Source organism: Epinephelus fuscoguttatus, linkage group LG6, assembly GCF_011397635.1.
Source record: "Epinephelus fuscoguttatus linkage group LG6, E.fuscoguttatus.final_Chr_v1".
NCBI lineage: Eukaryota > Metazoa > Chordata > Actinopteri > Perciformes > Serranidae > Epinephelus > Epinephelus fuscoguttatus.
The window spans coordinates 42,873,714-42,890,119 of NC_064757.1; the positions used below are offsets into that span (position 1 = coordinate 42,873,714).

A 16,406-nucleotide genomic window follows, 5' to 3' on the forward strand; every position below is an offset into this window, starting at 1 on the left:
AGCAAAAATTCTACCATACAAATGTATAAAAAAAACACTTTAATATAATCTTCTTTCACATGAAAAATAGCTTTTAAAAATAACTGCTTCGAAATCCATTTTAATATACTTTTTTAATTAATATCTATTTTATATTACTTTGTTTCTGCTGCAAACAAACTTCAAGTATCTTGCCAAATCTAAATTTTACAAGATTATATTTGAACACTTTAATAATAATAATAATTATTAATTTAACTAACCTCCATTAGCTGTTAGGTCAGGCCACCAGCTGCTGACAGCTGACGTTAACCAGCTCTCCTCATGCTCTGGAGAGTTTTAAGGGCAGTAACTAAATATGTAAATACATAAATAATTATAGAATTAAATGCTCAAATAAATAAATACATGATTGTATATGAATAAATATAATAACATTTCTAAATAACTAAACACATGATTAGGTAATTTAATGCGTAAATGTCACCTAAATAAATCACAGATTAAATAAAACTTTAATTAAATATATAAATGAGGGAGCAGTATCCACAGTGTAGTTGCAGTGTGATAAATAAATCTGTAACCATCTATCAAACGTCAGGGGGCAGGTTGAAGCTTCTGGTTTGCTATTCGACGGTCCAGGCATCTGTTATTTTTGATTTTTCTATGTTTAATTTCCGTATACTATTTCAGTATTGAATTAAAAAATGCTCATTACCCCTAAATCCCATTTCTCCTAAAATACACACACTTTCAGTTCTGGCTCTGGTCTGCAGGGCTGTTAAGGTATCGTCTACATTTAGCTGACGTCCTTTTGAGCTCTTTCACAATTTAAGATTAACAAAATTTGGCAGTGGTGGAATCATTTTTTACAGGTGAACAAAAGCAGCAACAACAGTGTAAAAATACTCCTCATACTCCATGTTGGTGGTTAGTACAGATACGACAATTTATTGTTAGACTACATAACATGAGATCAGAATACAGCAGTTTGCTTCCCGAGTCTCTTTGAACACTGATCATTAGTGTTTAGTCACAGGTCATTACAGCTGCTCAGGCTGATGTGTTGTGGTACATCATCTACAATTAGTGTTTGGGTGTCACTTCTGAATTTCAAAACAACTACAATTACAAAACATCAAATCAAAAGTTGCAGCCAAGAATACAAAAATAATTGTAATATAACTGAGGTAGTTTATAAATATTGTAAAAAAAGACTACTTATTTAACTGTTCAAACATTTTTAAGAACTTTGAACTCACCATGTAACGAACATTTTTCAAAGATTTGGGAGATTATTTCGAAGAAATACTTTTGCCAACAGAAATATGAGTGACTGTAAAACTTCAATTAAAAGCCTTGTTCCTATTTAACAGCCTGGTGTGGCTACACATTTTGACGAACAAAGGCCTGTCTCAATAGATGTGTGTAGGGGAGACTGGGGTAAGTTGAGCCACCCCTTGTTGCTAGGAAACCGTAAATAAAATTGAGCATGTGACCAAATATTTAGGAGGAAGGCATCATTTTATGGAGTCTGTGAAGGTAAGAACCACATGGGTTAAATGGTTAGAGATTTATGTCCAAAAAAGCATTTTTCACTCATGAAAGTGAATTTAGTCTATCATAAGTTTCATGGGGATTGTGTTTAGACCAAAATAGATAATTTTTCATTTATTTTATACATCAATTGTGGTATCTATTAACTACAAAATGAGGCAGTACAGCTAGCATGAAAGTGCACCATTTCAGCTGTGGGGGCTAATAAAGTCAATATGGTAGCTATGGGGTAAGTTGAGCCTTTACTTTCAAGGAGAAAGATGAGGGATTCTTCCCAAGAAGTGATGTAATCGCAAAACTCCCCAAACCTCAGAGTCCCAGCAGTTTGTATTCCCCTGCAACCTGGACAGGTGGGATACTGAGTAAAGGGGCAGGTGGGATATGGATGGAAGGAGGGAGGGGGGTGCATGGAACGAGAGTAAGATGGAGGGAGGAGTTTAGAGAGGATGAAGGAGGCCCTCCTGTCAGCAAGGACACCAAATTCACGATTCACGTTTACGGATTTAGTTCAGTGTTTTCTTTCCAAAAACACAGCTGTTAAGGTTCTCTTGCTAAGCACACTTTAAGGCATTCTCAGGCCTATGTTAAAATGTTTTGAAGTTGTTATATGCAATAATAATTTAAAAAAAAAGATTTGTACCTGTTGAATTGTGTATTATAAATAAAAATACACATGGATTTGAAGAAGCGTCTTATTTAATTCAGTACATACATGTACGTATAACTGGAATATCTTAACCCAGGGAGGGAGGGAGAGAGGAGGAGGAGAGAAGGTGAGGTGGGAGGAAGGGGGGTAGGAGGTTGTGCCACGAGACCACTTTTTTTGGACATGCTATATTATCAAAACAGTTATGTTTACACTCATTCTGTTTGTTTGTAGGGATGCACAACATCCTGAAATATATGCACATATATTAGTTAGCAACAAAACTATAATAGCCTTGATGTAGTGATCCTGAATATGAAAAGTGGCTCATCTTACCCCGGTCTCCCCTACGGACAAAAGCCTCTGACAATATCTCCAATCAGGCTTCCACCTCACCATCTACGTCGCCAATTTCAGCGTTTCTCCCATTAAGTCTGTTTTTATGAATCACAACTTGTGCGCGGGAAGTGGCGTACGCTTCTTTCAGGCCTCGTTTTGTGTGTGTTTATAATTGAGACTACAGGTCTGGTTGCCAAGCAGTTCATTTTTATAGACGTTCTCTGGACGTATAAAGCAGGTGGTTGGATACCCACTTGAGCTAACGTTAGTTAGGTGCTTCGACTGCACATACAAATATAAATGTTTGAACTTTTGTCAATATGGAGATGCTACATGTTGTTAACTGATACGTTCTTCAAAGCCAAAAATTTATACAATTAATATTCATACTGTGTATCCCATCTTTGATGAGCAACAGTTTTGTGTGACAGGAGTTAAAGGCCTGTCCCAAATATAGGCCTGCTGAGGTCAGCGATTTAAGCAAATAATAACCCGGGCTATAAACTGAAGTTTTACAGTAATGCTAACAATAATACAAAGGGAAAAAGATGAGTTTGTTATGACGAGTTAATTTACTTCTTTCAATATATTGTGACCTCTTCCAAAAGGAAATTAAAATATACATTCACTTTCAGAAGTAGAGCTGTTGCAAAGGTTTATTTTATTCAGTTGGTGAATATGTCGTCAGGAGAGTTTTCGCCCAGTGGTTTCTCTTGTGTATGTTGGGTGTTTTTCAAGAACATGATTTGAGTCAAACTTTTCTGGCTGTTCACTTCTGTGAGTTTTTGTACAAGCCTTTAACCACTTCTCCTGCTGGGAGTCACAGGAGGATGGAGAGTATCCCAGCTGACACTGGACGAGAGGCGGGGTACACCCTGGACAGGTCACTGGACTATCACAGGGCACAAACTGAACCGCCTCCCACATATTTTGGATGATATTCAAGACTACTTGGTTGCATGCGATGTTACATGCTTTGCCAACTCGGACACGTTAAAGCATCTTGTCCCGCAGATCTTGCAGAGGTACGGCTTCACACTCGGCCTCTTGTGTATTCTCATGTGGACCGTCACGTCACTTTTACGCCTGAAATCTTTTCCACACACTTCACAAGTGAACGGCTTCTCACCTGTGTGAATTTTAATGTGGGACAACAAGGCGCCACTACGCCCGAAATCTTTCCCACACGTTCTGCAGACGTACGGCTTCTCACCTGTGTGTATTCTCATGTGGTACATCAACTCATTTTTACGGATGAAACCCTTTCCACATGTTGTGCAAGAGTACGGCCTCTCGCCCGTGTGTGTTCTCATGTGGACCATCAAGTCAAAGTTACGCCCGAAACCTTTTCCGCATGTTTTGCAAGAAAATGGCTTCTCATCAGTGTGGATGTTTGTATGAGCTTTCAGTTCTGTTGCCTGACAGAATCTTTTCCCACAGGTGTTGCAAAGGTACGGCTTCTCACCGGTGTGGGCTCTTCTCATGTGGGCCGTCAAGCCATCGCTGTGTCTGAAAGCTCTCCCACACACTCTGCATGTATATGGCTTCTCGCCTGTGTGTCTTCTCATGTGCACATTCAGGTGACCTTTATATCCGAAGGTTCTTCCACATGTTTTGCAAGGAAACGGCTTCTCGCCTGTGTGTCTTCTCATGTGCACATTCAGGTGACACATATATGCGAAGGTTCTTCCACATGTGTTGCAACAATACGGCTTCTCACCTGTGTGGCTCCTCCGGTGCGTTTTCAATTGAGACTTGAAATTGAAAGTTTTTCCACAAATGTCACATTGGAAAACCGTCTCAAATGGGTTTGCATCATCGGGAATCTCTGACATATTGGAGTTAATATCACTGTTGCTTTGACTTCTGCTTTCCTGATGCGCTCTCTCTGGCTTTGGTTCTGCATTTCTAGTCGACCCCGAGTCTCCATGTTTGTCTCCTCTCTGATCTTGGCTCTCAGCTTCAGGAGAGTTGTGAGAGAGGAGCTGGTGGTCACTGTCAGCCTCTGATACCACAGAGCTTATAACTGGCATGTTCACTACAGACTCCTTATTTGTGTCATCAGGTTTTGGCTTTGCATCGTGGTGCTTTCTCATGTGTTCTGTCAGGCCACTACTACGTCTGAAATCTTTTCCACATACTTTGCAAGAATATGGCTTCTCACCCGTGTGGGTTCTTAAATGAGAACTTAAATCGTATGACCGACTGAATCTTTTCCCACAGGTGTTGCAAAGGTACGGCTTCTCGCCTGTGTGTATCATCTGGTGTCTCTGCAAAGCTTGCTTAGACTTAAAGATTTTCCAACAAGTGTCACATTGGAAAATTAACTTACTGGTTTGAGTAATACAGGGTATCTTTGACACGTTTGAGTCTTTTACAGTTTGATTGTGACTTTTGCTTTTGTGATTTATTTTCTTTGGTTTTGGTTCTGCGTTGCTAGTTGATCCACAGTCTCCATGTTTGTCTCCTCTCTGATCTTGACTCTCAGCTTCAGGAGAGTTGTGAGAGAGGAGCTGGTGGTAAGTGTGCTCTTCTGATACCACGGGGCTAATAACTGGTGTGCTGACCTCAAACTCCTCCTCTGCTGCACCTGAAGTGTCATCAGGACTGAAGTTCAGAGTCTGATCTTCACTGTGCTCTCTTTCCTCATGAGTAGGAGTCAACATGGAGGCATCAGTCTCCTGCTTCAGTACAAGCTGCTCTCCCTCCTGACTGGTGCAGAGTTCCTCCTCTTCCTCTTTAATCTGTGGAGGCTCTGGCTCCTCTTGCTCCACACTGGAGTTCCTCTCCTCAATACAGAGCTGCTGCTCAGAGAGAACCTCCTCCTCCTTACACACATGTTGCTGTGGGAGCTCTGGAGGGACACACAGCAGAATTATTAGGATACTAATGGGATGGTAGAGAAACACACATCTGACCAAATAAATACAACTAATAATTCAAAGCCATACTCCTCTGTAAGTTTTATAGACCTTTAAAGTTTTACCCACCTATCCTGTGTAGCCTTATTTCAGGTTTCCAAACGACATCCAACAGCCTCCTCTGACGGTCGAGCTCTTCTTCATACTCGACGATAGTTTTCTGAAAAACTCCGAATATTTCTTGAGCAGCAGCAGTTAGTCTCTCATTAACAAACTCTCTCAGATACTCAGCTGAAGACATTGTTGCTTTGTTACTAATTAAAAACTACAACACCGTCTTTAAGCTAATTCCACACCTCTTCAAAGCTAAACGCTAATCGCACCTTTATTGTTTACCGCTGGTGTCACACTGTGAAGTTCCGGCAGTCGAGGTGAGCCAGACTTTCGTTCCGCTTTCACTCTGGGTTGCACATCTCTGGTTTCTTTCTCTCTGTCTTTCTTTTCTTCTTTTCTGTCTTTACTTTTCTTTCTTTCTTTCTTTCTTTCTTTCTTTCTTTCTCTCTTTCCTTTCTTTTTATTTCTTTCCTTTCTTTTCCTTTTCTATTTTTTCTTTCTTTCTTTCTTTCTTTCATTCTTTTTCTTATTCCTTTCTTTCTTTTTCTTTCCTTTCTTTCTTAGTTTATCTTTCTTTTTCTTTCTGTTTCTTTCTTTGTTTCTTTCTGTTTTTCTTTCTTTCTTTTGGTTTTCCTTTCTTTTCCTTTTCTTAGTTTATCTTTCTTTTTCTTATTTCTTTCCTTTCTTTTCCTTTTCTATTTTCTTTCTTTCTTTTTCTTTCCTTTCTGTCTTAGTTTATCTTCCTTTTTCTTTGTTTCTTTCCATTTCTTTCTTTCTTTCGGTTTTCCTTTCTTTTCCTTTTCTATTTTCTTGTCTTTTTTTCTTTCATTCTTTTTCTTATTCCTTTCTTTCTTTTTCTTTCCTTTCCTTTCTTTCTTAGTTTATCTTTCTTTTTCTAATTTCTTTCTTTTTCTTTCTCTATTTTTCTATTCTTTCTTTCTTTGTTTTTCTTCTTTCCTTTCTTTCTTTTCTTATTTTTCTTTCCTTTTCTTTTCTTTCTTTTATTATTATTTTTCTTTCTTTTTATTATCGAAAATTTTAAGAATATACAAAAAACATATAATAGCTCATAGAGGATGTTCCTTCTATAAATATACAGAGCACAATAATAGTCCACCATGATGATGACGAGGGAGAAGACTAAACAAATTAATAAACAAATAAATAAAACAGACTAGGGGAGATTTATATATAAATACATAAGAATTGTAAAAGGTAAATTAATAAATTCATAAATTAAAGCACCAGGTGAACAAAATGTAACAAACAGGAGCAAAAACATCAAGAACAAAACAAGGACCATAATTCAAAACAAGAAGAATTGAGAAAGGCCAACACATATCTTTTGTTAAGATTTAAGATATACTTTATTAATCCCTGAGGGGAAATTCAGTGTATTTTTTCACTCTGTTGTCATATACATACACACAGGCCTGAAATACACACACATGCTCAAACAGGACCTACACATGCATAAAACAGAGAGATGAGTAAGTGAGGAGGCTGCCTGTGGACAGGCTCTCTGGGCAGCTGGGAATTTGGTGCCTTGCATGGGGGCACCTTGCCGGTGTCCAGGTGTGGGCTGGCCCCTCTCCAGTTGCCAGTCCACACTCCTGCTTGGACCGTATGGAGGCTTGAACCATATGGACTGAGCTGCTACTGCCCTTCTGAGTTATTCTTTTTTCAGTGACCATAAAAACAACTTAGAGTCATTTATAAACCAGCTAAAGGAGGGCTTACTATTCCTCCACTGGCTACAATGGATACGATATTTAACCATAAGCAAGATAAAATTTATCGTGTCAGAGACAGATTAATTATCTCTCGTTTCACTTTACCAGAAAATTCAGTTGTTGTTTTTTTTTATTCACTTATACGTTTAACTCAAATCTTTTGAGTTGTTAAAAAAATATCTTCATTAGCAGAGATGGAAAAACTTACCTCAGGCAAGACGAAGTAACACTTTTTTGATTTGAAAAATATATATCATATTTAAAAAATATACCCAATTCATTCACAATGTTAGTAAACACATTAAATTACTCTCAGAAAAAAGTAAAGTGTAAAATGTGAAAGCAATCACACCCGTTATCACTGTCAGTGTTACGGAGGCCACGGTGTGAGACATGGAGCTGTTTCTCTTTACTGTTTTTTTGTGTGTGATTCTTTTCATATGTTAAAATTTTTTTTGGTTAAGCAAGGAAACTATAGCTGTCAGGTAAATGTGCTGCCCTGAAATGTACAATATTCACCTATAAAATGTATTAAAACACAACTACATGTTGCATAAAAAGAAATCAATCAAAGGAAACGTCAAAACTTATGATTTTCTTTATTTGAAGTGTTCAAGATTTCATTTATGTGCGGAGAACAATCAATCATGTTGCATCTTTGTTCAATATAAGGCAGCTCCACTGATTAAACTACCAAATGGTATCAAATTATACATTAACTCAACCTCCGGTCAGTGAGCTGCAACATTTAAACACATTCTTCAGTTCACAGAGGGTTTCAGCCTCAACATCACAGTTTACGATCCACTCACACATCTGAGGTAGTGTACAGAAATAGAAAACAAACAAAAACATTTGTGAGAACTTTGAACTCACTGTGCAACAAACATTATTCAAATATTCGGGAGATCATGATAGTTAAAAGAAATACTTGTGCAAAAGGAAGAATGAGCATTGCAGTAATATGAAGGGGAAAAACTACGCTAGAATAAAATGCACTTAGTCAAAATTTTGCCACCTCTCCTGAGTAATGACTTTATACATTCAGTCGCAGTCATGGAGCTGTTGCAGAAGGGTTTGTCAGTCAGCTGACGAACATGTCTTCACAGGCTGAGGATGTGTAGCTGAATGCCTGGGAAACCACGGTCGACCTCCGCTAACTCCCGGACGTGGGGAGGCTTCCGCTGCAATAACCTGATTCACTTTTTCATCACGCCAAACAAAGTGTCACCCAGCTCTGCTGCTGGAGGGAATGTGGAGAAATCATGGTCGACCATGCCCGTGTTTTTTGGTCTTGTCCTTCTATCCAGACTTTCTGGAAGGACATATCAACAATCATTTCAAAAACTTTTGGTTTCAGTAGTACATTCACGTCCCTTTATCTTGGACATGTCCCTGATGGACTAAGTAACGATGACACCTATCTACTAAAGATCTTGCAGCAAGTAAAAAGGCCGTTAGAAAATACTGGCTCCTGAAAAGTGGACGGATGACCTGCTCCGTACGGCTTCAAAAGAACTGGGAGAAAAATGTTGGAGAACATGGTGTTTATTCAGCCAACGAGACAGATGCCACATGATTACTGTATGTACCATATATGACACCCTACTTCCAATGAGGAAAATTTGTCACTCGTGAAAAAGACCCTGAGATACTTGAACTCCTCGCTTGAGGCAGTAACCTGGAGGGGAGCAATCTACCGGCGGTTTGGTGTGGCCTCTGCAGTGATGCGGGCGCTGTGCTGGACCGTCATGGTGAAGTGGGAGCTGAGCCAGAAGGCAAAGCTTTCAACTTACTGGTCCATCTACGTCCCAGTCCTCACCTATGGTCATGAGCTCTGGGTAGTGACTAAAAGAATGAGGTCGCGGATACAAGCAGCCAAAATGAGTGTCTGGGCTCAGCCTTAGAGATAGGGTGAGGAGCTCAGACATCCGGAGGGAGCTCGGAGTAGAGCCGCTGCTCCTTTGCATCGAAAAGGGTCAGCTGAGGTGGTTTGGGCATCTGATCAGGATCCTCCTGGGCGCCTCCTGTAAGAGGTGTTCTGGGCACGTCCCACTGGTAGGAGGCCCCGGGGCAGACCCAGAACACACTGGAGGGATTACATATCTCATTTGGTCTGGGAACACCTTGGGGTCCCCCAGGAGGAGCTGGAAAGCCTTGCTGGAGAGAGGGATGTCTGGGGTGCGTTGCTCAGCCTGCTGGCCCAGCCACCCAGCCCGGATAAGCGGATGAAAATGTATGGATGGGTGTCATGTTTTTGTAAACATACATGTGTAAACAACAAAAAATGTTCATAAATAAAATGTATGAAAAAGAAAAGAAAATGTCTTCACAGGCATTTCAGCTCGATGGTTCCTCCTGTGTATGTTCTTATGTTGTGCTCTTCAAGTACATGGTTCAAGTAAATCTTTCGCTTCAAGCGCCACAGTTATGCAAATACTAGTCTACCTGCCTGGATGTGACCTCGTACGCTTTGCCAAAGTAGATGCATAAAAGTTTCTTTTCCCACAGCTGTTGCGAGGTTACGTCTTCTCATTTGCGTGAGCTAATCTCATGTGGTCCATCACGCTACTATGATGTCTGAAATCTTTTCCACATGTTATGCAAGGAAACAGCCTCTCAACTGAGTGTGATCTCAAGCAAGCTCGATTTATGAAATCCTTTCCACAGATTTTGCAAGAACATAGTTTCAGAGTTCCCATGGGGATTTTCAGTATTGACATCCCATAGAATCTGATCCCACCAGTCTTGGTGGTCTCTGTATTAAAAGTGTCATCAGGACTGAAGTTCAGAGTCTGATCTTCACTGTGCTCTCTTTCCTCATGAGTAGGAGTCAACATGGAGGCATCAGTCTCCTGCATCAGTTCAAGCTGCTCTCCCTCCTGACTGGTGCAGAGTTCCTCCTCTTCCTCTTTAATCTGTGGAGGCTCTGGCTCCTCTTGCTCCACACTGGAGTTCCTCTCCTCAATACAGAGCTGCTGCTCAGAGAGAACCTCCTCCTCCTTACACACATGTAGCCATAGGAACTCTGGAGGGACACACAACAAAAAGAGATAAGATAGAAACAGATATTTGAACATATAAACACAACAAGCAGACACTGTTACAGTTTAACACACCTATCCTCCTTACAGACATGTAGCTGTGGGAACTCTGGGGGGGACACACAACAGAAGACATGTGTGACACATGTGTAAGTACTCTTTCCAAGTTAACACACTGATGTCAAAATGAACAGTAAGTGAAAAAACAACAACAACTGGGTGAGTTTAAGTTTAATGTGTTTGATGTAAAAAGAAAACCAAATGTCATCACTGTCATGAATGATATTTATTATTACAATTCTTCGATCTATAAAATGATTGTTAACAGTCACTGGGTCTGTCGGGCTGGAGACATTTTCACAGTAATGTGACTGAAATTACAGAAAGACCAATCAACTCTGAGTTTAACAGTAGGACCGCCAGGATTACAGCGCCCCTGCCCGTGTTCTCAGAAGCAGAAGTTAGGATAAAATAAAAATAAATATTACAGACTATAGAATAGGACTGACAACCTCTCCAATGTCTCATGTCAATTAATTAACACTGTCGACTTTTTATAATTCCTTTTTTTTTTGCATGCTGCACCGTGTCTCCAGTTGAAAGTTGTGATTTGCTAAATACATTCTACAATAATAAATCAGATTAACTTTTGGTCTATAATATTGTTGGCTATATTACGCATTTTAATTTAAAAAAACTTAAGAATAAAAGAAATAAACACCGAAATAATTAGTGGAAACTTTTTTATTGATACTCCTCTCTGACATACTAACACACACACACACACACACACACATTAAACACGCAATTGAATGAATGAATGAACATTAATTAGGGATGAAAACACAATTGGAAAACAACAACAATAAGGCAATATGGGCGCTGTCAAACTATGGAACTATGTACAAAGATAACAAAGAGAACTCAGAACATGACGGATGCATTGGCGAACAAACAATGAGCACGAACGGCATCTAATGAGGCGGACACCCTGGGCAAAAGCTGTCAACCCTTGCAGTGCACTTCCCACACACAAGGCGCTTGCATCCCTGGCAGGACCGAAGGGTCTTATTTTGTTTGCAGTGGCTGTTGATCTGACACTGCCTCCTTTTTGCCCCTTGTGGCTGCTGCTGCGGCGCCCTGGGAACTGCAGTCAAGCTGGCCTTGACACGCATGTGCTCCTCTCTCAGTTCCCCCACCAACTGCAAAATGAAGGCTCTTCTGGGGATGGCGGTTGAGGTGCACGCCTTGAACAGGACATGGGCGTTTATGCCAGCCAGGTCCAGTAGGTTGCAGAAGACTGCGACAGGCCACCTTCGAGTTACATCTTTTACACTGTACTGGCGAGCCATCCTGTCCAGCACATCAACCCCGACCTGTAGATGATGGAAATAGCAGAAACTGAATGCGATTATAAAAACAATTATAAGGACATAACAATAATAATAATAATAATAAATGTGATAAAATAATTAAGAAAAAAAATACAATAAGCTAACTTACCTTTGTGGCGTTGTAAAAGGTGACCGTCTCTGGCTTTCTCGGGTGCATTGTGCTGAGGAGAGCAACGCTTTTTCTTTTTTTCCCCTGATAAATGGTGAGGGTGGCTCGCTCGTGCTGCAGCACCTTGGTGGAGAACGGGTCCCCTCTCTTCTCCTGGACTGAAGGTGGCAGCTCCCTTCTGCTCTTGTTGACTGTGCCAACAAGACTGGTGTTTTTTTTGCAGCAGGTTTTTTGCCAGGTTGAGGGACGTGAAAAAATTGTCCGTGGTGACATTTCACCCTTTTCCCACGTACGGCTCCATCAGCTCCATTACCACGCTCTCCCCCAGACGTTGCTGAGCTGGTCTGGTGGTGTCCTTGCCGAGGTACGGCAAGCCGTTCAGCAGATACTTAGTCTCCACATCTGCAGCCAACCAGAACTTGATCCCAAATTTATCAGGTTTATTTGCCATGTATTGCGTGAAGGGGCACCTGGCTTTGGTGGGGAACAGCTGCTCATCCACAGTGATGCATGCTCCAGGTTTGTAGCAGGCAATGCAGGCAATTTGTCGTTGCTCAGGCGGGCACGTCTGTCTGTACTTCATGTCAAAGCCCAGGTAGCGCATGATGTCCTTGAAGCGGTTTCTTGGCCTCGTGGCCGCGAAGAAAGCCAGCCCCCATTCCTCGGACCAGAAGCTCTCCGTCTCAATGTTTCTGCTGTATGCGCCTCTGACATACAACAGGGCCATGAAGGCCTTCAGCTCAGTGATGGACAGATCCCATAAGCTGTCCTCCTCCATACGGTGCGCCTCCGCTACCGTGCAGTCCTGTATGTGCCGCAGCATGTTTCTGTCCAGCAAGCACGTGAAAGCGCTAAGTGCGTCTTCAATATTGCGCTTAGCGTGCGCTGTGGGTCCTGTGGTTTCTGTGAGGACATTTTGGGACTGTTGTCTCCCCGAGTGTCCTCCAGGCTGGATACTTCTCCAGGGGGTCCCATCTCTCCCCTGCTCACATGTGCTCGGGACTGAAAAACATCAACAATAAACACACAGGAACATAATGCGATCATTTATTGATTATGAAATATCATTCTTCTGTTATCAGGCTTTATATCGACATCTTTAGAATTATTTCGTTTTCAAATAAATATTTGGAAATGAATATTTATGCTTTGGTGTACTTTTACAGAGTTTTGCAATATGTATACCTGTATGTTCAGATGGAGCACCTGGAAGCGGTTCAGCCGCAGTCCCGCCAGCTGGCGTGGTCACTGTTGAGATTTATTGCATTAGATTTTTTTTAATATCATTCACAGAAGTGGTATCCTCTCTCTCTCTCTCTCTCTCTCTAACTCTCTCTCTCTCTCTCTCTCTCTAACTCTCTCTCTCTCATAGTTTGTCAAATGGCTGCGCTAGCTAACTTCAGTCTCATCAGGCCTACTCTTTATCTAACACAAAATAATTAACCTAAAAATGATAGAATTCATACAATTATTTGGCAAAATAGATAACCATGCGTACCTGGAGTGGACACACCAAGAGAGGAGGCAGCTCGCAACCTCTTTTTTGGTTTGGGCCGTGGGGTTCAAGCTCCGAGCTTGAACTCTCCTCTTCACTCCAGTCCAGGTCACTGATGTCGGATACGACTCCGCCATCAGACTCCCCCTCGCTCATCTCCTGGAGCTTCTCCAACACCTCCGCCAATGAATATCTCACCCTCTTCATCTTCTCTATCTGTCAGTCACTGTGTATCTCTATCTCTCTGTCTATATCTCTCTATCTTTTTCTATATCTCTCTGTCTGTGTTTCTCCCTCTCTCTGCACCTCTTTGATTTGCCACGTATGAATTTATAACACAGTAGCCGCGGGAAAACAATGGCGCGTAGTGTATCAAAATGTATAATCTTCAGCAGCGGTTGGAGGTATAAATGCTCAGAAGTCTAGTGTGTTTAATTTTTGTAACTTATAGGCTTCAGAAAACATACAAGACACATTTTCAGGAAAAGTCATGTGAAGAGAAGCTTGTAGGCTTTATCTAAACAGAGTTATTTGCATTATAAAAACCCAAATGGTCTGTCAGACCGTCGTGGTGGTTCTAGTGTTAAGACTATATAAAACTTTTTTTTATATTAAGAAACCTCAACTGGAGACATTTTAAGACTTCTAAAGGACCTGTCGACAACTTGTTTGTATGTCACCCCAAAAAAAAAGTTTATCCAATTGCAAAATATGTACAATATCAAATTAAATGTTGCTGACAAAAAAAGACTCCAGTTGGCAGGATGACATCATAAGTGACCCAAAGGGTTTTGTAAGTGTACGGCATCTCACCTGTGTGGATTCTCATGTGTCCTCTCATGTCTCTGTTACATCGGATATCTCTTTTACATTTTCCAAGAACATGGTTCCTCACTTGTGTGTGTGTGTGTGTGTGTGTGTGTGTGTTCTCAGGTGTGTATACAGTTTATCCTTAAACCAGGAGGCTTCGAAATAAGTGTGGCATTGGAAAAAAAATGTCTTACCTGTTTGAGTATTACGGTGAATCTCTGGAAGTTCATGAAAGTTGTGAGAGAGGAGCTGGTGGTAATTGTGTTCTTCTAATATCACAGAGCTTATAACTGGTGTGTTGACCTCAAACTCCTTCTCTGCTGTAAAAGTGTCATCAGGACTGAAGTTCAGAGTTTGATCTTCACTGTGGTCTCTTTCCTCATGAGTAGGAGTCAACATGGAGGCATCAGTCTCCTGCTTCAGCACAAACTGCTCTCCCTCCTGACTGGTGCAGAGTTCCTCCTCTTCCTCTTTAATCTGTGGAGGCTCTGGCTCCTCTTGCTCCACACTGGAGTTCCTCTCCTCAATACAGAGCTGCTGCTCAGAGAGAACCTCCTCCTCCTTACACACATGTTGCTGTGGGAGCTCTGGAGGGACACACAGCAGAATTATTAGAATACTAATGGGATGGTAGAGAAACACACATCTGACCAAATAAATACAACTAATAATTCAAAGCCATACTCCTCTGTAAGTTTTTAAAGACCTTTAAAGTTGTACACACCTATCCTGTGTAGCCTTATTCGAGGTTTCAAAACGACAGCCAACAGCCTCCTCTGACGGTCGAGCTCTTCTTCATACTTGACGATAGTTGATTTAAAAACTCCGAGTATTTCTTGAGCAGCAGCAGTTAGTCTCTCATTAACAAACTCTCTCAGATACTCTGAAGACATGGTCAAAATTATCCATACAACCACAACACCGTCTCCCAGTTACTTCTACACATCTAACGCTCACTCTGACTGAGCTTGTGTACATTGTTTCTTCTTCTATGGTTTTCCCGGCGGGCTATAAACCAACGTTAAAGGTACATAGTGCCACCTACTGTATGGGAATTGTAATGACATGACAACAAAACTAGCAAACAATAAATAATGAATAAGACACAATATAAATAAATAAATAGATATATACATTTTTTGTGTTAGCCATTTCATACATTTTGAACCCTACTGTAGCTATTTCTTATATTTTGCACCCAACCGTTAGCTAGTTTTTATATTTTGCACTTTAGCTAGTTAGGTTTTTTTTTTTTTGCACTTAAGCTAGTTAGCTTTTATCTATATTCCACACCTTACTGTTAGCTAGTTGTTGTTTTGTTGCACCTTAGCTTGTTAGCTGTGTCTTATATTTTTCGCCTTATTGTTAGTTAGTTTTTTTTTGCACCTTAGCTAGTTAGCTATTTCTTATATTTTTCACCTTACTATGAGTGAGGTTTTTTTGTGCTTCAGCTAGTTAGCTTTTATCTATATTTTGCACCTTACTGTTAGCTAGTTTTTTTGCACTTTAGCTAATTAGCTATTTCTTATATTTTTCACCTTACTATGAGTGAGGTTTTTTTGTGCTTCAGCTAGTTAGCTTTTATCTATATTTTGCACCTTACTGTTAGCTAGTTGTTTTGCACTTTAGCTAGTTAGCTATTTCTTATATTTTTCACCTTACTGATAGTTTTTTTTTTGCACCTTAGCATGTTAGCTATTTCTTATATTTTTCACCTTACTGTTAGTTAGTTTTTTTTGCACCTTAGCATGTTAGCTATTTCTTATATTTTTCACCTTACTATGAGTGAGGTTTTTTTGTGCTTCAGCTAGTTAGCTTTTATCTATATTTTGCACCTTACTGTTAGCTAGTTTTTTTGCACTTTAGCTAGTTAGCTATTTCTTATATTTTTCGCCTTACTGTTAGTTAGTTTTTTTTGCACCTTAGCTAGTTAGCTATTTCTTATATTTTTCACCTTACTATGAGTGAGGTTTTTTTGTGCTTCAGCTAGTTAGCTTTTATCTATATTTTGCACCTTACTGTTAGCTAGTTTTTTTGCACTTTAGCTAGTTAGCAATTTCTTATATTTTTCACCTTACTATGAGTTAGGGTTTTTTTGTGCTTCAGCTAGTTAGCTTTTATCTATATTTTGCACCTTACTGTTAGCTAGGTTTTTTTTGCACCTTAGCTAGTTAGCTATTTCTTATATTTTTCACCTTACTGTTAGCTATTTTTTCCTCGCCTTAGCATGTTAGCTATTTCTTATATTCCCTATATCCTATGCACCTTATTTAAAATAAAATTTTCAAATGCATGAATGAAAACCGGACACATTTTTTAGAACTG

The 16,406-nt window shown here is 40.2% G+C and overlaps 1 protein-coding gene across 5 annotated transcripts; it reads right to left on the reverse strand.

Annotated features, from left to right (window-relative positions):
* Window positions 1-623: 623 nt before the first annotated feature.
* On the reverse strand, window positions 624-15,404 carry LOC125890554 (zinc finger protein 260-like). Of its 5 annotated transcripts, XM_049579248.1 has the most exons (5): window positions 14,806-15,404; window positions 14,276-14,668; window positions 12,962-13,024; window positions 11,777-12,778; window positions 11,051-11,649 (listed from the first exon to the last, which is right to left on the reverse strand). In XM_049579248.1, the coding sequence occupies exons 1-4, from the start codon at window positions 14,972-14,974 to the stop codon at window positions 12,051-12,053; spliced, it is 1,353 nt and encodes a 450-aa protein (XP_049435205.1). In that variant the 5' UTR covers window positions 14,975-15,404; the 3' UTR covers window positions 11,051-11,649; window positions 11,777-12,050. The 5 variants fall into 5 exon arrangements, with proteins under 5 accessions (XP_049435202.1, XP_049435204.1, XP_049435203.1 ...); XM_049579249.1 differs by lacking the exon at window positions 12,962-13,024; XM_049579245.1 differs by lacking the exons at window positions 11,051-11,649; window positions 11,777-12,778; window positions 12,962-13,024 and adding an exon at window positions 624-5,375 and having other exon boundaries at window positions 14,806-15,390.
* Between the last annotated feature and the right edge of the window lie 1,002 nt (window positions 15,405-16,406).